At 51.6% G+C, this 26937-nt stretch overlaps 3 protein-coding genes across 13 annotated transcripts in view; 2 read left to right on the forward strand and 1 right to left on the reverse strand.

Moving 5' to 3' along the window:
* Window positions 1-4556, forward strand: part of XPO7 (exportin 7) — a 65000-nt gene extending 60444 nt beyond the window's left edge. The window contains exons 25-28 of the mRNA XM_061593212.1: window positions 733-893; window positions 1449-1547; window positions 1682-1809; window positions 3098-4556. Coding sequence (XP_061449196.1) covers window positions 733-893; window positions 1449-1547; window positions 1682-1809; window positions 3098-3191 — 482 coding nt within the window. The 3' untranslated portion in view covers window positions 3192-4556. The remainder of the gene's footprint in view (window positions 1-732; window positions 894-1448; window positions 1548-1681; window positions 1810-3097) is intronic.
* A 1049-nt stretch (window positions 4557-5605) lies between these two features.
* Window positions 5606-7721, reverse strand: LOC133368697 (protein PBDC1-like). Its single transcript, XM_061593235.1, has 5 exons — window positions 7500-7721; window positions 7352-7411; window positions 6426-6566; window positions 6215-6326; window positions 5606-5965 (listed from the first exon to the last, which is right to left on the reverse strand). Exons 1-5 carry the CDS (start codon window positions 7677-7679, stop codon window positions 5847-5849), a joined length of 612 nt encoding a protein of 203 aa, XP_061449219.1. The 5' UTR covers window positions 7680-7721; the 3' UTR covers window positions 5606-5846.
* A 6869-nt stretch (window positions 7722-14590) lies between these two features.
* The window catches only part of DMTN (dematin actin binding protein), a 45066-nt gene continuing 32719 nt past the window's right edge, over window positions 14591-26937 (forward strand). For 4 of the 11 annotated variants that reach the window (XM_061593232.1, XM_061593223.1, XM_061593230.1 and 1 more), the window contains exon 1: window positions 25185-25492. The gene's annotated coding sequence lies outside the window, so the exon portion shown is untranslated. Of the gene's footprint in view, window positions 14699-14904; window positions 14927-16162; window positions 16327-17391; window positions 17535-25184; window positions 25493-26937 lie in introns of those variants that run through there. The other 7 variants (XM_061593220.1, XM_061593226.1, XM_061593222.1 and 4 more) reach the window with 5 other exon arrangements.

The raw sequence follows: 26937 nt of genomic DNA on the forward strand, positions 1-26937 counted from the left end.
ACCTGCTTGGTCCCTCCACCAATATGGTGTATGGTGCATCAACATAACTTGTTCTAGTAAATACTGCTAGTGCCATCACTACTTGGTGCTCTCCTAGTTTGTGCTTCTGCTTTAGGGTTTTAGTGCTAAAGACATCTTTTCAAATCATCTCTCCACCATGTTTGCATACACTGTGGAAGTTAGCAGTGGAAGGTCTTGCAAGACCCGTCTTCATTCATACTGATTTGTGTTTAGGTTGTGTTGTGTTTGTTGTTTTAATGGGTTTGTTTGTTATGATTAGTTTTAATCTTACTGGGTTGCTTTGCAGGGAAAGATGATTATGATGTTTATTTATTTATTATTTTATTTATATCCCGCCCTTCCTCCCAGGAGGAGGAGGATAATAAGAAGAAGCTTCTCAGAAGCATGCACCTGACTGTTCATATTTACTCTGGCTTTAAAAACCGAACCACATGCAAGAAACTGAAATAGTAGTCAAGTAATCATAAGGGGGCAACAGCACTTGCCCCCTGGAAACAAGCAACGCTGGGCGTTGTTGATCAAGCTGTTGTAGACTGCAACAGGTGTGCAGATGCAAACCCCACTCTAGTTGCCGTTTCAAGGAGCGCTCTGATGGCAGCCGTGACTCGCGCTTTTAGCAAAGGAGGCGGTCTGGGTGGGTGGTGCGGCCTCTAAGTGTTCCTGGTCCTGTCAGGTTGAAGTGACGTGTGCTCCTTTTCCCTGTCCTTGTAGACACCATGGTTTGCACAGGCTGCTGCTCCTGCTTGGACCACATTGTCACCTATCTCTTCAAACAGCTCTCCCGCAGCACCAAGAAGAGGGCTGCCCCATTGACGCAGGAGAGCGACCGATTCCTGCACATCATGCAGCAGCATCCAGAGATGATCCAGCAGGTGGGGGGAGGGCAGTGCTGGCAGCAAACATAGCGGGTGGTCTTCTGGGCTACTCTTAATTACACTTATGGCTGCATTGCTTTCTGTGGCCTAACATGAATTTCTCATAAGCAAAAACCAGTCTGGAAGCACCTATGCACAGGTCACAAAGTGCCAATTGCCAACCCTCCCCCCCCCCGCCACTTTCAGCTTCAGGGTGAAGATACTGTTTTGTAAAGACAAGGCTCCTGATCCACCTCCACTTGTAGGCAGTGGAGTCATGCAAAATAACGAGTGGCTCTGGATGAAGATGTTCATTAGAAGACTCATCCAGTCTGTCACCTAGTGTCACCTAGATTAGCATTGTGGGTGAAGATGACCATTGGCAAAGTAATTCCCCTTGCTAGACTGAGGCACAGGATCTCACACTCCTCACAATAGTTTTAATTGAGACTCAATAGGTGCATACAAGAACATCCACTTCCCCTTTAAATGTTTCATTCAGTCATACATTGCAAAATTTTAATATGAGCTATGAAGAAAAGTAGCAATTGGTTTGATCTTGCTCGATCCTAGATGCTGTCAACAGTATTGAATATCATCATCTTTGAGGACTGCAGGAATCAGTGGTCCATGTCCCGGCCTCTCCTTGGTTTGATACTGCTCAATGAAAAGGTAAGCCCCCCCCCACACAGTTGATTCTGGGCTAGGACCCCTTAAAATGAGTGGTCTCGAGATACTGGTTCCTTGCAGTGTATATTCCCTTGGATGGCTAACCAACATCTGCTACTATTTTCTTTCCCTTCCAGTATTTCTCAGACCTACGGAACAGTATAGTAAACAGCCAGCCCCCCGAGAAACAGCAAGCTATGCACCTCTGCTTTGAAAATCTCATGGAAGGCATAGAGCGCAATTTGCTTACCAAGAATCGTGATAGGTCAGTATCTGTGCTATAGAGAGTGGCCTGCATAACTGCTGGAGATGGAGGTCTCCCCAGAGACCACTAGCAACTCTCCAGAACACCTTGCAAGGTTTACAGCAGGCATTGGAGAGACTGTTCTCCAGAGGGTCTCCCTGTAAAGCTGCTCCACTGGAAAACATCTGAGGTCACAAGCTCTTTAAGCATGGAGTTTGCTGGGCAACCTTGGGAGACATGTCATGGTAGAAATGGGGGATGAATATTCACAGCAACTCGTACTTGAGGGAAGGGATAAAGAGCTGCAGTCTTGTGGGTTGCAGCCAATGTTAACCCTACTCAGAGTGGACCCATTGAAATTGATGGGCATGACTAATTTAAGTCATACAACATCCCTGCATTTGCTGCACCTCACAAGTGGTTGCACACAGTATCTAAAGTGATCTCCTCCTCTGTTCCCCACATCCGTTTCATTAACACCCCGGCATTTCCTAATTGACAGCACCCTGAGCAGAATAATGTGATACTCCACAAAGCCTGTGGTGCGGGCTTAAAGAAGTGGGGGTGCTTAACTGTCCAAAGCAAAATATTTTGGGGAGGGGGAGGAGGAATCAACGGCTTTCAGACGTCAGGAAAGAAAACTGGGTAGGGATTCTTGACCAAAAGTAATGGGGAGACTTGGCTTCAGCCATTCCACTCCAGCCATTAGGGATGTCTTCCAAACAGGACGAACAGTTCAGGGAAAGGGCAGCCTGCCTGGGGCAGTTGGGGAATCCCTTTCCGGGAAGGCTTGCAAGGAGGAAAACAATCCAGGTAGTCATTAGCTCAGCTTCAGGAATGTGTAAATCTAGCTGCCATCTTTCTAATTTTCCAGCTGATTGTACTTTACATAATTATTTGTTCAGAATTCAGGTTTTCAGAGACTGGGCATGTTTCAGCAACATTTAAGGGAAAGATGACACAAGGTGGAATAGTCCCTCTCGGGCAGAGGCAGAGCGTAATCCTAAAGCACCATGCAGGAAACCAAGACGACAAGTGAATGACTCCTGAACATCTTCCAATCCTAATGACGTGCCTCCAAAACAGGCCACAAACTTTGAGCTTGATTTGCTTTTCTTAAAATGCCTTAAGGAAGACAAATCAGCAATCTATTGTAAAGTCAAGCATTTCACTGAGTACCCCTTCAAGTGATCATCCAGGATCTGTATTTAACAGACTGACCAACTTATTGTGGTGGTGAGGCTGGAGAGCAGGCTTTATGCAGGGTTTGCCCTCTTTCTAACACAGTTTTGGCTTGCATCCTTGACAGGTTTACACAGAACTTGTCTGCGTTCCGGCGAGAAGTAAATGACTCTATGAAGAACTCCACCTACGGGGTGAACAGCAACGACATGATGAGCTGACGTCTCATGAGGAGGAGCCTCTCTCTGGCCTGGGCCAGGGAGGTTAACTTTTCCGATGGAAAGACAAAAGGGCATTTCTGATCCCTGCCGGTCCCTGGGGCTAGGCTGCAGGAGGAGGGGGTGTAAAAAGTTCACCAGGGCGGGGGCTTATTTCCTTGGGGCAGAGAGATGGGAGGTCAGCATCTCCCTGTGCAAAGGTCGGAGAGGAACCCCAGTGTCCTGCCGCAGCCTGCCTTGTATAAACATGTACATTTTTTCATAACATTTTGAACAAGGTTTATATTGACTCAAGTTTAAAAAAAAAGTGTGACTGAAATTTTTACAGAGTTTAGTGCACCAATGCTGAAGTGAGGGTTGTATGTGAGTGAGGAAGCTGTGTCTCCTAGCCACCTGCTGTGTTACTGGGCAAGGGGGTGGGAAAGTGCAGAGTTATATTTAGTAACCAGTGTAGAGAGGCACAAGAAGTGTAAAATTCCAAATGTATATTTTTCTTATACATCCCTTTAACTTGCACCATCTTACCCCAACCTTCCTCTTCTCCTCCTCCCCCTTTGTCATTAGGAACTCAAAGCCATGCCATGTTCCATGCTGTCCCTCGAGTGTATGTCTCTTTGCTCTGTCTACAAGCACACTCTTTCCTCCTGGCCCCAACCGGCGGGCCGTAGGAAGTGTGTTCGTGCCTCTCCCTTCGCACGTTGCACCAGGCTTTTTCCTTTCCATTTGTGTGAACCGACTTGTTTCTCAAGTGATGGGAAATGTGTGTTGAACCTGCTCTGAGACTGAGCTAGTTTCTCCTCTTCCCAAAAGGCAGCCTCAGTGGACTGTCCTGTCTTGCAGCTGTTGCCCGTGGATCTCCCTGGGGCATCTCTGCTGCCGATACGCAGCTCTGCAATGGGAACTGGAGGAGTGAGCGGAGGCTGTTACCCAGCGTGATATGTGACACAATCCCTGGAGACAAGTCCCTTTCTCCCCTAACGCTACAACATCCATGTTTGGAGTGTTTAAATTTACTTAACAGAAAGTAACTTGGGTTGGGGGGAGGGAACGTTTGCCTTGTAGTTTCCCATTCTTCTTGCTGCTAGTTCTGTGCACACACACACACACCCCAAGCCCAGCCCTCACCTGTCCTGGTTTTTGTTCCCAGATAGAGCCTCCTCAGCGTTATTTTTTTGTTCTTTCCTCCTCTGGCGACTGTGTGTTGGGTCCTTTTGCGTGAGCAGTTTGCTGGATGACTTGTAAGGGTGTTTGCTGCATACAGTGTAAGCATTGTGGCTGCAAATAAACTTCAGTGGTTTCTACTGAGCTGTGTGGAACCAGGCCAGAGTGTTGCTGTTAATGACGAAGTGTGGGAGACATGAGCCAGCAGGGGCTGCCTGGAAACAACAACGGCGTCTCATTGCCAGCAGTGCTTAACTCTGTCTATCACCTGCTGCTCCCTTACTCATCCCTTTAGTGGAAGGTGAGAGTGGGGCAGGTAAGAAGGGTCGCAGCCTTCAAAGTAGCCAAGTGAAAAGGTTACATTTCAATCTACGCTGCATTTGCAAATACAGGTACGGTGTGGACTGCTTTTTTTACACTGCAGATTCCCTTCTTCCTCAGAACAGAAGAGGCAAGCCAGGGCTGCTTTATACTCTAAAGAGAAGTTGGAGGGAGAGAGTAGCAACAGACTGGGGGCTGAAAGACAGGTTATCTCCATTTATACCAACTCACATTCAGGACAAGAGCATACCTGCTCTTTGGAAGATTTTATTTAGGTTTGTATATTGGTTTTTAGCCCAAATTGTCAATACCAACACTGAGGAAAACCTTTTTTTTAAAGAAACCTTTTGTCCAGGCAGTTGCAGGGTGAGGATGACTGGCTCAGGCACCTGACAGGCCAATAACTGACTAGATGTCCTTTACTTGGACAATAGCCTAGAGCAGTATACCACCATCCCACAAAACCTTTATGGGAGCAACATTGGAAATGTTGGTATATAGTCCCCTCCTCATTATCTTGCCAGGTGAATTTTCTTCTTCCCTTAGGATCTAGGGACCTGGTAACTTGTTCTATCAGAGTCTTAATTCAGAAAGGCTCGATTCATTACCTTGCCCTCCTCAATTAAGGTTCGGTTGTCTGCATGTAAGCCCTGCTGCATTCTGGACTTGCAGCCTGACCCCCATGCACATTTACTTGAAAATGAATCTGCTGCTGTGCCTGAGTTGTATATAGGCCTCCGCACACTTACTGTCCGTTATGGACAGTTCTACCACACCAGGTTTGAATGTGTGACTTGTAGTTCAGCAACCATACTCAACATGGTCATTTGTGTTGGAGTACCTATGATCATCCCATAGTTTTTAAGTTGGCAGTTGTGGGATTATGTGCATCGAGGACAGGGTACAAAAAACAGGTACCACTTAGAACTCATCTGTTGATTTTTGGTTAACTTTTAATGTTCCATAGAATTCAGACTTATCATCAGAGCAATTTGCTACAACTGAGCCCACAAATGCATCAGCATTATAGCCATGATTTTGAATAGCATTCCAGATGCGGCTTTTACCTTGGCCATGAAACAGGAACAGTCCGTAGCTCAAATGCAGTTCATGCTGGTGCAAAGCCATGAAGCCTGTCCCTTTAGAATGTACTGCCCTCTCTGAGAGCAGAAGGTCTCATCCTGAGCTAGCTTTTTGTGTGGCTGAGTTTACTTTCTTGGCACTGTCATAAACAACACTGTTGTAGCCTTCTCGGTTACGGGCTATTTCAATAGCGAAGAATTGGATCCTGGTAGCTAAGAAGATAACTTTATTTAGGGCAGGCATGACAACACTGGTTCTCACCCCACAGCCAACAAATAACTCCTACGTCCATGCAGAACAAAGGGGGGGACATGCACTGGGAAGGCTCACGGCAAGGGGCCTTATTTTCATTTATAGAGCATTCCCTTGAAGTGACCAGCAAAGCCATTCTAGCCATTGGCCTCATGACCTGGCCAGAAGGTGTACACTGATTCCCAAACAGGAGGTAGAAGGTACCTTACCAAACACTGTGTTCTCCTCTGTATAACCTTTACTGCAATCCAGCCGTAGAAGAGTGCCATAATTGAAGTCCTCAACTATGCCATCAAACTGCAAGCAGAATGGGCGCCATTTCTACAGAGGAGGAGCATTCAGTTATTTTCTGCCCAGTAAGTCCCAACTACAGAGCAAGAGCCTCTCAAGACAGTTGCCTTCAGCCCACCCAGCACCAACCTCTTTGGCAGGTCCAGATTTAAGATCCTCAGAGTCAAGCACATCAATCTTAAGATGGTTAAAGTTCTTCCTGAATTCAGTGTAGATCTGGTCATCAGCTTTGGTAAGTGTCAGAAATTTGGGATCAACAGAAGAAATGAGCTATGAATGAGTAACAGGTAAAGCAGGTAAGAGATTAAATGGGATTCAGAAGTCAGACTTGCCACCTTCATTTGTGAATTCTGGCTCTAATATAGATGGAAACAATCCTTTTGTGTATCAGTTTGGCATGCAGAGCTCACATTTCAAGCAAATAAGACTGGGTAAAAAGCCAGAAAACAGTGATGATAACCAAGACTCCAAAGGGCTTTGCTATGGGAAGTGAGTGGCCCTTTCTTCTGCTAACCAACACAAAAGTCCTCCAACTGTGAAGCTGCCAAGGTGGGTAGGGATCCTCCATTGCTGCCTCCTACCTCGAAGACTGCGGGTGGCAGCTGTGGGTCCAAGGTGCCCAGGACTCCTTCATTATGAAGGCTAAACTGGGGGGGGATCCCTTTTCTGCAAGAAATACAGTGTGAAGCGGCTTTAGCCATTCTGCTCTTTTACTGAGCAAGGATGAAGCCCTCAGGAAACTAGGTCTTTTGCAGAGGGAGGGAGGAAGGGAACTTGGTGCCCAGAATGTTTGGTTTGCGGGGCAAGGCCAACTGGCAGCCAGCCCTTTGCTGACACACCGAACTGCCACTGGGAAGATTATTAGCAAACTGACAAGTGCAAGCAATGAGCAGAGCGGCAAAGGCAGAACTGCTCTGCCTGCCTGCACGGGCGTCCCAGGAACATCAACCATTTGGGTGCGAGAACCTTCCCTGGACGGAGGACACGTTCGAGGCCGCCCCTGCCCCACGCCTCCCTCGGCCCTCCGGGCGCGGCTGGGCTCCTTCCCCACTCACGTTGAAGTAGACCTCGGCGTGCTGAAAGGCCTTCATAGCCCACATCGTCTCCACGCGGGGCTGCGGGGAGAGAAGGGAGCGGACGCGTCACTCCGGGGACCCTCCCCAGGGGGGCCCTCCCGCCTGCCCGCCCGCTCCCGGCACTCACGTCGTTCCCGAAGGCCTCGGCCGGGAGGGACAGCGCGTGGGCGGCGGCGGCTTCGCTGGCGCCCTGCGGCGAGAAACAAGCAGAGGGGCCGCGAGGGGAAGCAGTCGCCATGGCAACCCTCTCCCCCGCCACCGACTCGCCTACCAGCGCGGCGAGGCTTCCCCCTGCGGGCGCCGCCATCTTACTCCCTGGGAGGGACTGTGCGCAGGCGCCGGTGGCGCAGGGGCGGAGCCTGATGCTGCTGCTTAACGGCGAAAGGGTTGCCAGGTCAGAAGCATCCCAAAACCTGAGGTTTTGCGGGGAGGCCCAAGTGGCATCATTGAGCATGATAGTTAAGCATCAACCACGGTTGCTTGGAGTACACAATTCAAATAAAAACATTTCTCTGATTGGAAATTAAGATAGAAATCTCAGCTAAAAGATGCAGCCTGGGTAGGGAACATTTAATCTAGCCAACTTGCTTCTTGCAAAAAGGGTTTAAGTGCCCTCAGGCCAGCCCAGTCACCAGACGGCCATTGTAGGAAGAAAGGAGCCTAGTGTCGTGGAGGTGTTAGATGCAAGCACTAAGGAGTAAAGATAAATGCCCCCGGAGGCTGCAATTCTAAACACACTCACTAATGGACTAAGCCACATAGATCTCAACAGGACTTACTTCTCAGTAGATATGGTTTGGATTGTGCTGTTGGTAAAGCCTGACTAGGGATTCTTTGCAATGATAACCATATCCAAGTAGGGTTGGGAACCCCCTGCCTGGAATGCCCTACTTGCCTTTTAAATTTGCTGCTCCAAACTTCTTTACAGACTTGATCCTACTCTTCCTATTCTTTCCTGCCTGCTTCATGGGCTGCTATAAACTCACTTTGAAAGCCAACCCAATTCCAGTGAATATAATTGACAGAGAGAAAGCACACATGATTTGGTCTACCTTCATAGGCAGCAGCTTGGGAACAACAACAGTTGCAGGCACGCTGTCCAGTATGTGAATTCTCTTTTACCGTTATTGGACAAGAAACAAACAAGATGCATCATCAGTGGGTTGAAGAAGGTTGAGCGGAGCGCATAGAACCACTGTTGTTGCTTCTATGGATGAAAGGGAGCGAGGATAAAGGTAAATGAAATGCAAATAGGAAAAAAAAACAAAAGACAGTGATGATTTCTTAAATGCAATACCATACCAACCACAACAAGATTCCTATGAGTAAGCATAAAACTAAGCATCCCACAACCAGTCAGGATTTCTAACCAAAAACCCAAGCTAAAAAAACCTGGCAGCCAGTCAGCCAAGGTCCCAGAAATCCCCATGCAGCACAACCTAACCCATGGGCTGTAGTTAGTGCAGATTGCAGTGGCACAACTGCTGACACGAGTGAGACCCTGTCAGGACATACCTCTGCTCTGAAATCAGCACTGGTTGCTGATTTGCTACCAGGTGAAGTTCAAGGTGTGCTTTTCATGTTACGGGTGCAACATAGTACTTGTTCTGCTCTTGTAAGAAATCAGGGCTTTAGTGTGGCAGCACATATGCTTTGGAACTCCCACCTATTGACATTAGCAGGTGACTTCCTTGTACTCTTTTTGGCATCTTCTAAAAATATTTTTGTTTAGGCAAACCTACTCAGGCATGTATTTATTTATTTATTTATTTATTTATTTTCATTTCTAGACCGCCCATAGCTAATAGCTCTCTGGGCGGTGTACAAAACGAGATTAAAATACAATATAGAATAAAATCAGTAACAAAGGAACACATTAAACTAAAAACATAAACATAAAGCATTAAACATTAAAATGCCTGGGAGTATAGCCAGGTCTTAACCTGGCGCCTAAAAGAAAGAACCGTAGGCGCCAGGCGTATTTCCTCTGGTAAGCTGTTCCATAATTCGGGGGCCACCACAGAAAAGGCCCTAGATCTAGTAACAGTCCTCCGGGCATCCTGGTGAGTTGGTACCCGGAGGAGGGCCTTAGATACTGAACGAAGTGAACGGGTAGGTTCATAGCGGGAGAGGCGTTCCACAAGGTATTGCGGTCCCACACCGTGTAAGGCTTTATAGGTCAAAACCAGCACCTTGAATCTAGCTCGGAAACAAATAGGTAGCCAGTGCAAGCGAGCCAGGACAGGTGTTATATGCGCAGACCGATTGGTCCTCGTCAACAGCCTGGCTGCTGCATTTTGCACTAGCTGAAGTTTCCGAGCAGTCTTCAAGGGCAGCCCTACGTAGAGCGCATTACAGTAATCCAGTCTAGAAGTTACCAGAGTGTGAACAACCGAGGCGAGATCATCACTGTCCAGATAGGGGCGTAGTTGGGCTACTAAGCGCAGGTGGTAAAACGCATTCCGTGCCACCGAGGCCACTTGAGCCTCGAGCGACAAGGAAGGGTCAAAAAGGACCCCCAAACTACGAACCTGTTCCTTCAAGGGGAGTGTAACCCCATCTAGAACAGGATAAGCATCCACCATCTGAGCAGGGAAAGAGCTCACCAACAGTATCTCAGTCTTGTCTGGATTGAGTTTCAGTTTATTAGCTCTCATCCAGTCCATTATTGCGGTCAGGCAACGGTTCAGCACATCAACAGCCTCACCTGTGGAAGGTGAAAAGGAGAAGTAGAGCTGCGTGTCATCAGCGTACTGATGTAGAAGCTATTGTGTTTTTTATCTATTTTTAACTCATTGTTGCTTTTATCATTTTGAATTATTTTAAATACCTGTCTTTAACTGTTGTTGCCAAAAATATTTGTTTTCTTTCTGTAAACTGCTTTAAGATTTGTTTACAATAAGGTGGTACAGTATATAAATGTTGTAATTAAAATACATCAATAAATTTTCAAGTCACTGTGTCCATTGGATCTCTTTCCATTTTTAAGGACAAAGGAATCTGCCTTATACCGCCGAGGCCATTTGGTGCCATCTAGCTGAGTACTGATGATATGGACCAGCATTGGCTCTCCAGGATTCCAGGCAATAGTCTCTTCCAGAGATTGAATTTTGGACCTTTGCATGCAAAGCATATGCCCTACCACTGAGCTACAGCTCTTTCCCTGTTTATTTTAAAATTGTTCTTTTCAATTCACTAATGAATGCACATGATATCTAGGGCAGATCTTCACCATTCATTTCAACAACATTCAATACATATTTGGAGCATATGAATCACACCACAGAATCATGGGAACTGTAGTTTGTTAAGGGTGGTGGGAACTATAACTGTGAAGGGGAAACTACACTTCCCAGGATTCTTTAGGGGAAGTCATGTGCTTTAAATACAAGTTGGATGTGCTTTAACCATATTGTGCAGATCTATTTAATCAACTTTGCCTGCATGTAAACTGTTTTACTTAATTTTTTTTAAATGGAAATGAGCTATGAAGTTTACTGGGTGACCATGGGCTACCCACCATCTCTCAGCTTAATCTGCCCCTCAGGATGAAAACAACAGAAGGGAACCATGAACACCCCAAGGAAAAAGGGACTCTTAAAATGTAGGGGAGGTATTGTAAACCATAGTGTGAAATCAGATACTTATCGGGACATAGTATTAAGAAATATTTATATAAGCATGACTATCAAATAAGTTTATTATTTACACAACCTGTAAATATATTTATAGTGCAATCCTACGTTTATTTACTCTGAAGCCCCAATGTATTCAGTGGGGCTTACTCAAATAGGGACAGAACTGCAACCTCAAGTGATAAGCAACTTCATTCATGCAACCCAAAATTCAGAATCATGCCATTTTAAACTGTTTTGCAACTGTTTATACTTGTTTTTATGGTTATTGGATTTTAAAGGGATTTATTTCTTATTGTGAACTGCCTTGGTTTCCAGACTGCAACCCTGCCTCACAGGCTTGTTGGAACGATTCCCATACACACACACACTGGAGATGTGAAAATACATACACTCCATATAATAGTTTATTGTCAAAACCAGTTGGTCATTGCAGAACATTTAAAAAAAAATAAAATCAGTATTGGTTTCCTACATAATAAAAACAGTGATACCTAAATAAGCCCTCCCTAATTGCTTTAAAAATAGGATTGGAGGAGGAGAAAGATATACAACACAAACACAATTCTTTGCTATTTTCACTCAAAACTCCCATCAATTTACAGCACAATCCTAACCATGTCTACTCAAAAGGAAGTCCTATTGAATTCAACGGGGTTTACTCTGGGTATGTTTACTCTGGAAAAGCAAGTACTGGATTAAAGCTTCATATTGGGAAGGTTTGCAAAACACTGCCCTCTTTAAATTTAAACCTGTCTGTCTCCTACACATAACAGAGAAAAAGGCTGAAAGCTTTTTCAACTTGTGAGATTTTCAGAAAAGCAGGAAAAAGCAACTTTCTGAGTTGCAAGGAAAAAGCAAGTTTTGTGATTCTATCATTTTTTGGCTCTATAGTTACTTCCTTGTCAATCACAATCTGGTCTCCTCTGCGTGCCTGGGGTGAAAGATGTTACATTGACAGGCACGCGGGAGAGAGCTTTTCAGGTTGTGGCGCCCAAGCTTTGGAATACTCTACCCCAAAAAGTCAGCTCTGCTCCCTCCCTGTTGGTTTTCCAGAGACTTCTGAAAACGATCTTGTTCCGGAGAGCCTTTGGGAGGGATTGAAGATAGAGCCTGACACTGATTTTATGCCTTCTACATTAAATTTTACCTTTGTAGTCCCTTTAGTATATATGTGTATTGTATTTTATGTATTTTAATTGTATTTTATGTATTCTAAATATATTGTAATGTTTTTTTGATTTTACTGTTTACAATTTTATTATGTACATGTTTGATTTTATTTTTGTAAGCCGCCCTGAGTGCCCTATTATAGGGTAGAAGGGCAGGATAGAAATATTTTAAATAAATAAATAAACCCTGATCTCTTATTGGCTAAAAACTTGAAAGGGATTAGAGCCGAATTTAAAGTAACTAAGCCGGGGGGGGGCTGACATTTTGGTGTCTATCTTGGGGACCAGACCACCTAGAAACTTAATTTTTTAAAAAATGAAAGCTGCAAGTTCGCAGATTAAGGTGAGTCACCCAGAGTCCTGGAGAGAACCCAAAAAAATGGAGTCTCTGGCTGAAAAACGGAGATCTGGTAACCCTATGGAGAATCCAGGCCAGGACAAGGTTCTATTATCGCCACCTACTGTCAACCTCATGTAACACAACTTATTCACAACCTTTCATAAAGCTTAGTAACTTTAACACGTGTCTTTGGACACATCATGAAAAGACATGATTCACTAGAAGACAATAATGCTGGGAAAAAGAACGGAGTAGAATAATGCTGGGGAAAACAGAAGGGAGCACATAACAACAACAAACTTAGTTCTAACTAAGTTGGAGGCGTAACGCCCAGTCTTGGGAGTTGCCCTCATGGCTCAGGAGGGAGAGAGCAGAGACAAAGGTGTCTCCTCTCTCCCTGACAGTTGAAGAGAAGGGCGGAAGGAGGAGGGGCAGATAAGCTTCCCTGAGCATATCAGTCTGTGACAGAAGGAAGTCAGACAAAGCATCACAGGTAAAGGTAACCAAGCCTAGCCAGCTGGAGGACCCTAACTCCATCTCCCTTCTGGAGCATAAACAAAAGAACAAAACAGGAGTTTTTCTTGCCCCACTTCCAACATTGAGCTCCCTGCGGATGGGGATTTTTGCCAGGGGAGTGGGCAAATGGGGATTAAGATGTGGATGTTAAACCTCTCTGGGAACACAAGGGGCCTGACTCACTGTAAACATGCCTCAATATGCACTTTTCTAATATACACTCTCTAGTATTTAAAAATGAAAAGCTGAATTTTTCAATTTTACTGAGGTCCACACCAGTCTTCCACAGCTGTGCTTTTGGGGGCTAATGGGAGTTGTATTTCAAAACATCTGGAAGGCACTGGGTGGTGGGAAGCTGGTCTAAACCTTCACTCCAGCTGAAGAGTTAAACTGTGCCAGTGGCCTGTGCACTTCAGGCAGTCCACAGAATGTCCCCATTAAATACTCATCTTGGTTTCAAGGGAATTCTTATTGTCTCTTTCATTTCTTATTTCTTATGTTGTATTTTACCTTCCATAGTTTGCGTTATAGGGAATGCACATTGTAATACAGTAAAATGCAGTGTGAAGAATATAAAAATAAAATACAAAATCAGACAGCTCCGAGCACAGCGCAGTGCAACAGGTCACAACAGGGTTAAAGGGAAAATCCGAATGTGGCTAGCCAAGACCCGCAGGGATTTTCAAGCGGTCCGTGGGGGGAGGGGAACGTTGGGAGCGGCTGCAATGAATCAATGAAAGGGTCGACGCATCAGAGCAGCCCTGCCACTGGCAGGCCCCAGAGCACCTCAGTCCCGCCGAAAGAGCGGAAGAAACGAGTCCCGGTTCGCAGCGAGCTGCTTGCAGGCGAAGGCGGGGCCAGCTTGGCCTGGCAGGGCCGCGGGCCGCCCTTGTTGCCAGAACCACCATCATCTGCCACGAAACCCCATGAGGGAATGTGGGTGCTGCCGCGCCCCCCCCCGAAAAACCATGGCGGCGCTTGAGGCGGAAAGTCCAAATTGCAGGCACCCACGACGCGCACCAGGAAAGGCCTCTCGCCCTGCGCAGCCACCCCAGCGAGAACCGCTCCCGGGCGCGCACCCTGCGCCTTCCCGGCGGCGGAATCCTGCCTGGGGGCGCCTTAGCGGGGGCCCATCCCCAGGACGTGCGCGCCTCGAGAGGTTCCCGCTGCCGCATCCTGCCTGGTGCAGAAGCCAGGTGGAAACCGAATCCAGGGTCGGGAGGGGCTGTGCCCACAAGCGAGCTCCAGGTGGGGCGGCCTCCACCGGTCTACAGACAGGAGGTCTGGCCAGAGGGCCCTTCCGACACCCGGCCCCTTCGCCCTCCCGGGAGCCAAGGCGCTGAGCGCGCGCGGGCTGGGCACGGTGATGTCTCCACAGGGAGGCTGGGCCGGAACGGGGGTGCTGCGGGTCTCTCGCCTCCCCGCCCCGTCACGACCAGGTAGAGGGCGCCGTCCTGGGTCTCCGCTGCGGCCGCTCCACCCGTCTCCCGCGCGGCCCCGCCCGGCGCCGGCGGCTCCTCCTCGCGCCAGGGTTGCTCGGGAGACGGAGAGAGCCAGCTGGTCCCTCGCTCACGGTGGCAACGCCTAGAGGGCCGGGAGAGATGCTGGCGGCGAGGGGGACGCCTCGGCGACGGACCGCCGCGGGGCCAGGGCTCCTCTGAAGGTAGGGCGGCGCGAGGTGTTTTGGGGAGCCGGCGCGGCGCCTGCCTCGTGGCAGCGACAAGGCGGCGCTGTTGGGGTCCGGGCCGAGGCGTCGCCCTCCTCGCGGCAGGTGCGGTGGGGGGGGGGCGCCCTGCCCCGGGATGAGGCGCCTTTGGGAGGCGGAAGCCAAAGGAAGTACGGCTGGAGCCCGAACCTAGAGCAGCTCTTCTCCGCCGGCAGCGGCAGGCAGGTAGGTCCCCGCCCCGGATCGGGTTATGACAGTCGCCCTGGAGCAGCTCAAGGCCGGAGGAGGCCGAGGTCCCCTCCTTACCGCTGCACAGCGTGGGCCGACAGCACCCCCTGCCCTGCGCGTGCCGCCGGGGAGGCCTGGCTTCGGCTGCCTTCCTGCGCCTCACCGTCTGGATGCTGGTGACCGCCACAAGCGCCTGGGCGAAGGGCGGGCAGCGGCAGCCAAGGGGGCCCGTCGGGCCTCTGGCAAGTAAACGGAGGAATCCGCTGCTGGGAGCCCAGCCCGGGAGAGAGCCCGAGCCGTGACGCGGCTCTTCGGTTCAGGGCTCCCTCTTCCTCCTTCGCGGCTGGCTTTCCCCCGCACAGCGGGGCCCAGCGCGGAGCGAGGATGGAGGGGCGCGCTTTCGGGTATGCCCCAAATGAGAGGAAGCGCCAAGGAGGCGGACTGCGCAAGCCTCGCCCGAAGAGCAAGAAATAGTCTGCCAGGCGGGGGGGGGGGGGTCTCAGACTAGAAGGATTAGCGCAGTTTGTTTTCGTCGCCTGGTGGAGGAGAGGAGCGTCTTCGTGGTCTCAGCGGCGGGAGGCCCAATTCGGCGAGCGTGCAGCGGAGCCAGGCTCGGAGCCAAACGGCAATTCGCAGCCCAGGCCCGTCACGTCGGGAGAGAAGACCACCGGCTGCCCCGCCCACTCGGCGGGGCTTAATTTGACCCACCCCACCGCTGGCCAGGGCGCGCGGTTTGGCTCGAAGCGGTAGAAAGCCCTCATTTCCAAGCGGCTGGGCCTGACCCGCAGAGCGAGCGCTGGGCACATGCTCGAGGCGAGGCAGGGGCTCCCAAAGTGGCCTGTGGGCCACCAGTGGGACAGAGCTGCAGTCAGGTGGCCCTCGGCGTGCCTGTGGAGAACGCGGCCAATGAGAACGCCTACAGAATTCCGTGGGATTCGGATTGTAATGAATCTGCAGCAATTAAAACACAAGTAAAAAGCTCACAGCCCCCAACATTGCAATTCTGACCCACAGGCAGGCAAAAGCAGTGCCCCCCGTCCCTCAGCCATTTTCGAGGGGTCCGCGGGGGAACCGGAGGCTGCGGGGTGGGGGGGCCTACCAGGCCTTCGCGGGTCACGACGACTGGCCCTCCCCGGGGATCAGCCCTTTCCTCTCGGGATTGGCGGCTGTCGAGCGCGGCCGCCCGAGCTCAAACGCTTGGCAGGTGCGGCGGCCGGTCTTTTCCCATCCGGCGCGCCCCTCCGCTCCTGCTCCGTCACGACGCCGCTGGGTCGCCCTCGGAGCGGCTGTCTTGGGCGTCGGTGCTTGGCGCTGCCTGCGCGGTCCCCTCTGCCTGGCGGGCCCGGCAGCCAGCCGGCTCCCTCGCTCACCGTCCCTGCCACTCTCCTCCAGTCTCGGTAAGTCGCTCCGCAGCAGGCGGGGAGAGAAGCCACGCGGAACGAGCCCGCCGGGGATGGGACCGGGAGGTACCTGTTGGGGATCGGCCGGTCGGACCGCGAGCGAGGAACCGACGCGGGTGGCCGCCGCCCGCTCGCCTCGCCGGCGGCCTTAGCAGGCTCTTGGAGACCGCCGAACGGTTGGCTCTTGTGAATGTCCCCAAGCGTTGCCGTTGCGGGTTGAGTCCTCGCCCCACCCCGTGGCGCATTTCAAGGCAACCGGGCCTGATCCCGTACAAGTCACCCCGGCAGGCCTTGGCTTATGGGTTGCCAACTGCCGGGAAAGGCGAGGCCCTAAGTGCCACGGTCCCTGTTAATGGGGTGCCCAACCAAGGAGTCTGAAACAGCCGCAATGAATAGGGTTGCCAACTTTTTTTCTGGCAGAGTTCTTGTGCCACACGTCGGGCACGAACTGAGCGCACGAAACTTTTTCCAGAACGGGGTTCGAGGGGAATAGCAAGCGCTGCTTCGCCGGTCTCCCTCGGGCTTTTGTAAAAGGTACCGGAGCCGACACAGCCCTCACTCGGACTGTTTTCCAGTTCGGGTCTCCTCGAGAGGCGGCGCCATGGCTGGTATTGCTCCCCGCCGAGGTGCTTTGGGGAGCAGTCTTTTGTTACGGCGTGAGGCTGGGGAGGGCCCAGAGACCGGCAGGCCCGGCGCAAGAGGGGGCGGCGGCGGCGGTCCGAGGGGCGCCTCCGGTGCCTCTGCTGCCGTCTTGCGCGAACCGCGAGGCACCTTCCTCGAGACCTTTGCCACGAGCCTTTTTCCGCGCGAGGCGAGGGCGCCCCGCGGAGCCTCCCCCCCTGCGACGGCTGCTGCCTCCGTTGGCGGCGGGCGGGCGGGCGGGGGTGGCTCGGCAGGGAAGCGCACGTGGCGGCTTGGCTGGACTTGAGGCGGCGGCGCCATTTATGGGGGGAGCGGGAAGGGGAGGGTCCCGCCGGGGGGTGCCTCCACGGAGGGCTCCCTTGGCCGGGAGGGCCGCCACCGCTGGGAGGACCTCGTCCAAGAGCGAGGCAGCCGCCGCCCGTTCCTGTCTCGCCCTTCCTTCCCGGAGGGCGCGCAGCCTCCGCATGGAGAAGTGGGCCGCCATCCAGCAGATTTCGCGCCGGGGAAGCAGTTGGGGCAGAGCAGCAGCGGCCCCTTTGCTGGCCCTGCTTGGCCTCTGGCCGGTGAGAGAGGGTGAAGTCAGGGTCACGAGGGGGGGTCGGAGAGGGGGGAGGGAAGGGGGCGCGCTGCGTTTGTGTTTCAGGCGGTTGCTGCTTGCCATGGAAGAGCTGCTGGGAGGAAGGGCGGGAGAGACATCAAATAGTCCATCAATCACGGTAACTAGACGTCAGCTCCCCTTATGCCCGCTCATTGCCCCTGCTGGTGGGTCGATGGGGTCTGGGTCCAACCGCAGCTGGGGGACCACCGGTTTCTATCCATGGCCACTGCCTGGCAGCAGCTCGCCATTTCCCAGACCTGGGACTGAACCGGGTACCCCTTGGGCATAGCACCCACCCTTCCATAGTTCTGTGGCCCTTTCCGTAAGGCCCTTGATCCGTGCGCTTGATGTGTGGCTTCGTTCTCTGGCTGGCGTGAGCCGGCAGACCAGGGCAAGGCATGGGCAATGTTGCCCCAGCTCCTGCCTGTTGGGGACGCTGCCCCTTTAGCAGGCAGTCAGGGAGGTGCGTAGCTGGCTTCCTATAAAAGCAGTGTAGTGAGGCAGATGCCTCAGAGTTTGGGAAAGAGTCTCCGGCTTCAGCCGGGGGAGGGGAGCCTTCAGGCTGCTGCATCTGTGCAAGTGCGCTGCGCTCCCCCCATCTGCAGTTGCCTCACCACAAAGGAACTTAGGAAATGTCATCCGTCTCTCCACTCCTCAGTGTTCCGGACATTCAGATCCAGAGTTTTGGGACTGCAACACCACAACTAGCCTGCCAGGAAGCTGGCAAGGAAGGTTGAAAGGTCTGTTTTTTCCCACCCTGCAGGCCTCGCTAATGTCGACACGCACACACACAGATGCTGGATGCCTGGACAGGAGGGGGAAGGCCTTTAGCCTGTTGATAACATTGTGCCAGAAAAACAGAGAACATATTGGAGTGGGGTGGAGGAATATTGTCAGCCAGAAGTTTTGAGTTTCTGTTTATGTTTGCAAGGACCTTATTGTTCCTTCCCTGCTCATCTTGCATCTTTCATTTCTCAAAGGTGAGGCTTGTTATGGAAATATGCAGAGATTCTTTCCGTTTGAGCTGCGTGTGTGGTAGTGTGTGTGTTTACCTAAGTAGCAGGCTTTTGCCCTGCATTGAGATCACTGAGACTTAAGACTCAGTAAAAGAAGAAAAGCTCCTTTATTTATAGAAATACATGCTAGATAGAAATGCATACCTAGTCCTAATTAACTAAGCTGGAGGCGCAACGCCCAGACATGGGTTTTGTTGGAATATGTGGTTCAATTCCAACTTGTGGGTTGAGGCTGCATGGGGTTAAAAAGGGTAGCTAGAGAGGAGACCTCCTGGTTGCTAGGCTAATTCCTATCCTTTGATCTCCTGCTGACTCTCCCTTCCTGCTAGACTGATATGCAGAGGATGTTGACCACATCTTCTTCCTCCTTCCTTTTTCTTCTTTCTCTTGAGAGGAAGAGCAGACATCTTCTCTTTGTCTCTCCCTCTCCACCCAGCATGAGGGCAAACACTAGGCTTAGTGTTCGTGTCTCCAACTCAGCTAGTTAGCTAGATGTAGAGCTCTTTCCTATCAAGTATGTACTTCCAGAATAAAGTAGTTGTTTCTTATTTTAAAGCTTAAAGTGTCAGTCTGACTAATTTGCAGGGAAGGTATAATCTTTAGCAAAGATTCAAACACATAAAGGCTCACTCAGTCTTTCCCAATTTCGCCACTTTGTGACAGGTTTTGCCCTATGGCTCAGGAGAGAGAGCAAAGACAAAGGAAGGAGGGGCAGATCAGCTCTGTGCAGTGTGGGTGTGATTTTACCTGAGAGAAAGCAAGCTTTTACCTTGCTTCTCTCTGAGACTTTGTTTCAAAATAAGGAAAGACTACTTTATTAATAGAGATACATACTGGATAGGAAAGGTGCTACTTCTATCTCGCTAAATAAGTTGGAGGATGCAGTGACCGTGCTTGGACATTGCCCCTTGTGCTAGAGGAGAGAGACAAAGAAAATGGCTCCTTCTGGTGGTCAGTAGAGAAGACAGAAACGGGAAGTCGAACAAGAGGTGTTAACAGCTCCCTGAGATGTATCAGTTTACACGGAAGGAAGACAGAAAAGATGAGCACAGGTAAGGGCAGTCTAGCCAGCTAGGAGGACTGTCTCTCTCCCCATGCAAAGAGGACCAAATGGGAGTTGCTCTTGTCATACTTCTAACAGCTGCATCTCAGGTGCCAGCCGCACGCGGGCTGGCTGTCGGGCACCAGCAGGGTTGCATTTTTCAGCCCAAGCTGATGACCAGGTGCCTTGGACTTTCTCACCCTGCCTTTGTGGCTTATGGACTGGGTGATCCCAAAGAGCACGTGTAGGTGGGCGGGCCCTTCTGTGAAGGCAACTGCAGGAGGGGAAAGTGGTTTTTCAGATGGGGCTGGCAAGCCAGTGACAGGATCACATGGAGTCTGCTTTCTGTTGGAATGCCCAGAGTGCTGAGAGGTTTCTGGTCCTAGCTTGGCTGTGAGGTTCCTCTTCATTTCCAGGCCCTGCCAGGAAGAGAGAACCTTGCACACACATGCACACAAGTGCACACTGAGTAGCCTCATCCTGCATTTGATCACAGTTTGTGTGCCATAACATTCCTCCCTCTCAGTCAAAGTGAAGGGTGGCTTCCTCTTATTAAAGGACCTGAGCCAGGTAAACAGGCCACTCTGGGTCATTCTCTTCCTGGAATGGTTGTAGAATCTGTCCCATCCTGGCCCCTGCCAGTTCCAGAATTAGCCCAAGATATTTTGGTGCCTGGTATGAAAAATCCAGGGTATATTTCCCCCTTTCCATGAATCCACTGGGGGCTTCTCTCCACTAAAATGAAGAAGTGAGTGCTTGTGGGGCTCGCATGCGTTTTAGTGGGCCTTCCACAGGAAAACCTCCTGGCAGCTTGTCCCCCATGATGGGACTGTCTGCTTGGGGGACCTTTAATCCGTCATCTGAGATGTTGCCTCATGATACGGCCTCTTCCGGCAGGCCTGTAAAAGTGGGTAACCTGGAGCACCCCCACCCCTATCCCTTCCCCCTTTTGCTGTAGGAAATACTTTTTTGCAAAAGTTGAGAGGCAGCTCCACTCAGTAGCAATTGGCAGATGCATCGCAGAGGTCAGGAAGTCGGTCTACAGCACTCTCTCCCACAGATAGGAGTTGCCTGGAATGGCGAGGCCTGTTCAGTGGTGGCTGAAATCCAAAGGAAGGCAGCAATACAACATGCCCAGTGGTGTAACTTGCACTGCTGAGGAATGGCAGTGTGTATGCATGTGTGTGTGACAACTTCTTTTTCCACCTCATTCCATTCAGCAGGAAATATCGCCCCAGCAGCTGACACTTTGCCTTGCCTGCAGCCAGCTTCCAAAACACTGAAGTTGGTTACTAGTTCCCAGTTCCTTATTTGCAGAAAACCTGTAAAAGACAGCCGACGTCAGCACTGTGAGGGTTCTGGGGCCCAGGCGCTTCCTTTTGCATTGGGGCACCTGTGCCAGATGCCAAAATGGGTTGGGAGGAAGAGTGACAGGTGCCAGAGTCAATGTATGACCAAACAGGTGGTTACAATGATAGAGGAGTGGGTTGCGTTGCTAGCATTGCTTCTCCTTCTCAAACGGCTGGAAGCTGAGTGCAGGGTGTTGGGGATCTGTTCAATCAGCCATTGTCAGCCTGGTGCCCTGCAGATGTCTTGGACTATAACTCCCATCAGCCCTAGCCAGTATGGCCGTATGAAGGTGAGGCTGCTGGGAGTTATAGTCCAAAACATCTGCAGGGCGTCAGGTTGGCAAAGATTTTCAGCAGAGCAGCCGTATTAGTCTCTTGCAGCCTGAAAGAGGCACCGTAAAAGTCTAACAGATTTATTATGGCCTCCGCTGTGGTAGACTCAAGTGCACTTTGGTGGGCAGCTACCAGGTGCTACGTGGTCCTCATCCAGCTTGGTGGGCCCGAGTTTGTGTGGTCTGCTGGTACGTAGTTTAAAGATACCCAGTGTGCCAATTAAAGAGGTGCCATTGTAGTGGGGAGTGTCTCTAGCCAATTGCAGCAGATTTGGAACTTGCTCTGCCCTCTGCATCTGTAGCCCCAAAGTGGAGATGCCAACTTTGGAAAGGGAAGATTCTGGTTCCTGGGTGTGGCTCAGAGGCAGGGCCCTTTGCTTTGCCCCCTTCCTTTCCTGGCAACTGGTCTGAAAGCAAAAATATCAGTGGCCAGGCCCTCACGGGGTGGGGCATAAGAACATAAGGAGAGCTCTACTGGATCAGGCCACTGGCCCATCTAGTCCAGCATCCTGTTCTTGCAGTGGCCAACCAGATGCCCTGATGGGGAGCCCACAAGCAGGCCCTGAGCGCAAGAGCACCCTCCCCTCCTGCGGTTCCCGGCAACTGGTGTTCAGACAAAGGCATATGGCCTCCAACTGTGGAGGCCAAGCATATGGGCAGCATGGCTAGTAGCCCACTGATAGCCTTGACCTCCATGAGATCTGGTGTCTTGGCCCTTGTGCTCTACCTTGTCACAGATGACCCACTGGGAATGAAAGCCCCTTGGATGTGGGGCACTGGCAGGAGGCAACTAATTGGGGCACTCGCTGTTGGTTGCTATAGACTGTCTTCTTAAAGGGCATATTTACGCCAGGTTGACATCCTACAGAAAAAGCATGTGAGACTCTGTGTGTGTGTTGCTTCTCCCCCCCCCCAGCCTAACTGAGTTTGGTGGCTCCTGCATTAAGATCTCATTGTCTCTAATGGACTTGACTGAAAAGGGAGAAGGGCGGAGAAGTCAGCTTGCCACTCGGAAATCTATGCTAACCGTGGTGGCTGCCAGTCACTTGTGAATCAACAGAGATGCTTCCGATGGAACTGTGTTTCTGTGATGCAACCCTTTGCAAACATAATTGTTTGTTTAAATGTATTTATTCTCATTATTTTTACCCCGCCCTTTTTCCAAAACTGGAACTCAAGGCAGCTTCCAGATAAAAGCACACATATAATTAAAAACATACAAAAGTCTAGATTAAAATCAAATTAAACAATTTATAGTATTAAAACCATTCATACATACAGTTAAAATAATTCAAACTCAGTTTAAAATAATACAATTAGACAATAGCAATGCAGCACCCTTCAAGACCTGTCCTTAACAGCTTTCAGTTCCAAAGGTTTGTTAAAATAAAAAAGTCTTTGCTTGCCGACAGAAGGACCGCAAGGAGGGGGCCATTCTTGCTTCCCTAGGAAGGGAGTTCCGAAGCCTCGGGGCAGCCACCGAAAAGGCCCTATCTCGCGTCCCCACTAGTCGTGCTTGTGAGGATGTAGGTATTGAGAGAAGGGCCTCTTCTGAGGATCTCAGGGCCCGGGCAGGTTCATATAGGGAGATACGGTCTGACAGATAGCCTGGATCTAAGCCATATAGGGCTTTATAGGTCATAACCAGCACTTTGAATTGTGTCCGGAAACAGTGTGGCAACCAGTGGAGCTGTTGCAGCAGGGGAGTTGTATGGTCCCTGTAACCAGCCCCAGTTAACATTCTGGCTGCAGCACGTTGCACCAACTGAAGTTTCCGAACGGTCTTCAGATGCAGCCCCACATAGAGCACGTTACAGTAATCTAAACGGGATGTAACTAAGGCATGTGTCACCGTGGCCAGATCAGACAGGTCAAGGAACGGGCGCAGTTGGCGCACTAATCTTAATTGTGCAAAAGCACTCCTGGCCACCGCAGACACCTGGGCCTCCAAATTTAAAGCTGAGTCCAGGAGCACACCCAAACTGTGAACCTGTGTCTTCAGGGGGAGTGTAACCCCATCCAGCACAGGCTAAATGCCTATTCCCTGATTTGCCTTTCGACTGACCAGGAGCGCCTCTGTCTTGTCTGGATTAAGCTTCAGTTTGTTTGCCCTCATCCAGTCCACCACTGATGACGGACACCGGTTTAAAACCAAGACAGCTTCCTTGGAGTTAGGTGGAAAGGAGAAGTAGAGTTGGGTGTCATCAGCATACTGATGGCACTGAACCCCAAACACCTGAACAACCTCTCCCAGTGGTTTCATGTAGATGTTAAATAGCATGGGGGACAAAACAGCCCTGAGGGACCCCACAGGCCAACGGCCAAGGAGTCAAACAGGAATCCCCCAGCACCACTTTCTGGGTTCGTCCCTCCAGGAAGGAATGGAGCCACTGCAAAACAGTGCCCCCAAGTCCCATCCCAGCAAGGCGGCCCAGAAGGATACCATGGTCGATGGTATCGAAAGCCGCTGAGAGGTCCAGCAGAACCAACAGGGACACACTCCCCCTGTCTAGTTCTCTGCGTAGGTCGTCCACCAAGGCGACTAAAGCCGTCTCCGTCCCATAACCAGGCCTGAAACCAGACTGAAATGGATCTAGATACTCCGTTTCATCCAGGAATCCCTGGATGTACTGATTTAAATTCAGTCATAGTAGACGCGTGCAGTCTCTGGTGTAACTTGTGCTCCTTTATCAAGGTTGTGGCACATCTTCACACCGTTGTCAAGGTCATTGTTCGAAATATTTGGTCCTGTGTGAAACAGCACTAAACGGACACATTTCATGTCACAGGAGTGTGGTTAGAACAGCAGCTGCTCTGGTTGTGGGCAGCCTTTTGGGCAAGTGTGCTTCAAGTCAAGGCCACGCTCTGAGAAAGCTTCCCAAGCTCAGCATCTCTGCAACACATACACACCTTGTGCAGTTTTGCTTCTAGACTTCCAAGGCAAAGAGGAGGCACAAACCCAGCACTGGACTGGCAGGTGGGAAGCAGAGGTCTGACTTTTGCCAACTTCCTCCAACTTAGTGCCCTCCAGATATTGATGGTCTCCGACTTGCATTGTCCCTGACCACTGGCCATGCTGGCTTGGCTGATGGGAGTTGGAGATCAACAAGTTCTCGGAGGCATCAGATTGGGGACAGTTGCTTTATGCCTAGGCTATTTCCCTCCCGCTCAAAGTGCCACAGACGCTGCCTGCCTGCGCCACTTGTTACGTCCTTGCAGAGGTTGGCTGCCTGTGCACGTTGTGCCTCACACATCCTGTGTTAGGGTAAAGGGGCTCTTTCCTCCTCAAAGACTGTCCCTGCATAAGACTATAACGTGCAGGGGAGGCAGCAGCAGACGGGACAGCCTGGAGCCAGCCCTGCACCCATTCCAGGGTTTCCCGAGTCTGGGCTGCCCTGTTTGGAATCCAAACGTTGGATGACAGAAGGTGCTGAGGCCAGTGCGGGCTGCTTGGTGATGATGCCTTGTGTGCATTTAGAGGACATGCAACTGAAGGGGCGGCGGTGCTGGGCCCTGGTCAGCTCGTACAGGAGGAAATCCTCTGGCAAGCTTGCACCATGTTTTGGCAATCAGGAGTGTGTCTCTTTCATGGCATATAATCTATATGCCAGTTGGCAGCAACTTTGTGCCATGCGCATGTGGGGAAAGCCCCATGCGTGTGGTATGTACAGGAGTGTAGTCCAGAGTTTCAGAGGGCTTAGTCCCCCTGCGTTTTGGGGAGCAAGATCCCAATGTTGCCAGCATCCTACAAACCAATCAGCATGAAAAGGGAGCGTGTTAGTCCCTGAGAAGAGGGAGAGACATGCTGGGCAGCGCGGCCTGACCCCGCCTCCGGAGGAGGGTAGCTGGCTCAGCGGTGCCCTTCCGCGCGGCTCGGCCCTCCGCCAGCCTCTGCGCCGCCCCTCCTTATCTGCCGCTGCAGGAGCTCACGTGGGCTGCGGCGGGATGCCAGCCGGGCCGGGCCTGGAGTGGTCCGAAGAGATTGGAGGTTGCCATGGCGAGGGAGCGGGGCCGCGGCCGGGGCGCTGGCCTCTCGCTGCGCCCGCCAGATAAGCAGAAGGAGCCGAAGCCCAGCGCGCCCCTTCCCGGCCCGGCTGGCCCCGTCCGGAGCAGCCCTCCCGGCGCTGAAGGGCGTTTGTGCCGCCGCCGCCTTGCGCTCCTCGGGCACGTCTGGCGTTTCCACCGTAAGTTCTCCGAGGCTGCGCCGCTCGCCTGCCTGAAGCGGGGATGCTGCAGGGACGTCTTTGGTCTCACCAAGCCGACGCCCCGGGCGCCCTCTGGCTCAGCCGGCCTTCCCGAGGGCTGGCGACACTCGCAGGGGGTAGCCGAGGGCCGCTTGCTTCTCTGCGGCGGACGGGCGGGCTTACCTGGGCGAGAGCGAGCCTTGGCCCTGCTTTGAGTCGCCGAGACTCCATGGGGAAGGCTCGGGGCGCCGTGGCCAGGCCGGACACCGTCCTCAGGCTTCGGGGAGAGGGACGAAGGCCGGGGCGCCTGCTCTCCCTGGGCTGGGCCGGGCTGTGTGAGAGCGAAGGCAGGTAGAGGCCGCAGGTCATGGGGGGAGGCAGCCGGGGGACCCTCGCTCGCGCCCCGAGGGCACGAAAAGGACCGAATAGGCGTTGCCCCCTTCCAAGGAGCGCCCCGCCACATGCCTTGGACTACAATTCCCAACAATCCCCGCATGGTGCGGCCCTTGTGGCTGGGTCTGATGCAGCCAAGATGTCTACAGGGCTCCAGGTTGGCGAATGCTGATCAGTGATTGTCAGTTAAATGTCATGAATACAGTCAGTACCACGCAGCATTAAAATAAGTCAGAGTAGCAACAAGTAGAAGAATCGGGTAAAAAGTCACCAGGTTACATCAGTGAGGTGATGTGCTGGGAGGATGAAAAGATGTCAGGTTTGTCCCAGGGAGAGCTTCCCCATAAGAACATAGGAGGCTGCCTTCCACCATTGGCCCACCTTGCTCAGTACTGCCCACTCTGACTGGCAGCGGCTGTCGGAGTTTCAGACGGGGGGGGGTATTCCCATCCTTACCTGGAGATGCTGGCAGGGCTTGACCCCAGGCCTGCCTGCCAGCCAGCCAAGAGATGGCATATGGCTGAGCTGCAGGTGGGGTGTGGCACCACCACTGCCAAGGCCTCCTTCCCACTTGCCTGACTTCAGAAGCTGGTGGGGGAGGGGGACGTAGCGAAGGCTTTGCCGGGAGGCAGGGAGCATCCAGCAGGAAAGGAGCCCGGCTGACAACTTCCCGTTCCCAAACACCCTGGTGCACTCTGGCGTGCTGGTCCCTCGAGGCCTCCTTGGTCACTGGCCCCCTCCGGCTGTTTTAGACAAATGTTGCTGAGGCCCGAAAGAGTCAAAATGGGCAGCTGCGTCTTTCTGGTGGCAGAGAAATGGCTTGCACAGCCTCACAGTGGGTAGCTGGGACCACTTATGGTGCCCTCTGAACAGGCCCTTCCTCTCCCCCTCCCCCCTTCTGCCGATTAACTTGCCTCCCCTTCCTTGCCTGCCTGTTTTCTTTTGCCTGCATCTTCCTCTCATTTGCAAGGAATATGCTTACTGCAAGAGCACCAGGGCTGAAAGGGCTCTTCTTCGAGTGCCAGCCCAGGAAAGGCAGCAAGAGGTACCTC

This window comes from Rhineura floridana, chromosome 12 (assembly GCF_030035675.1).
Source record: "Rhineura floridana isolate rRhiFlo1 chromosome 12, rRhiFlo1.hap2, whole genome shotgun sequence".
NCBI lineage: Eukaryota > Metazoa > Chordata > Lepidosauria > Squamata > Rhineuridae > Rhineura > Rhineura floridana.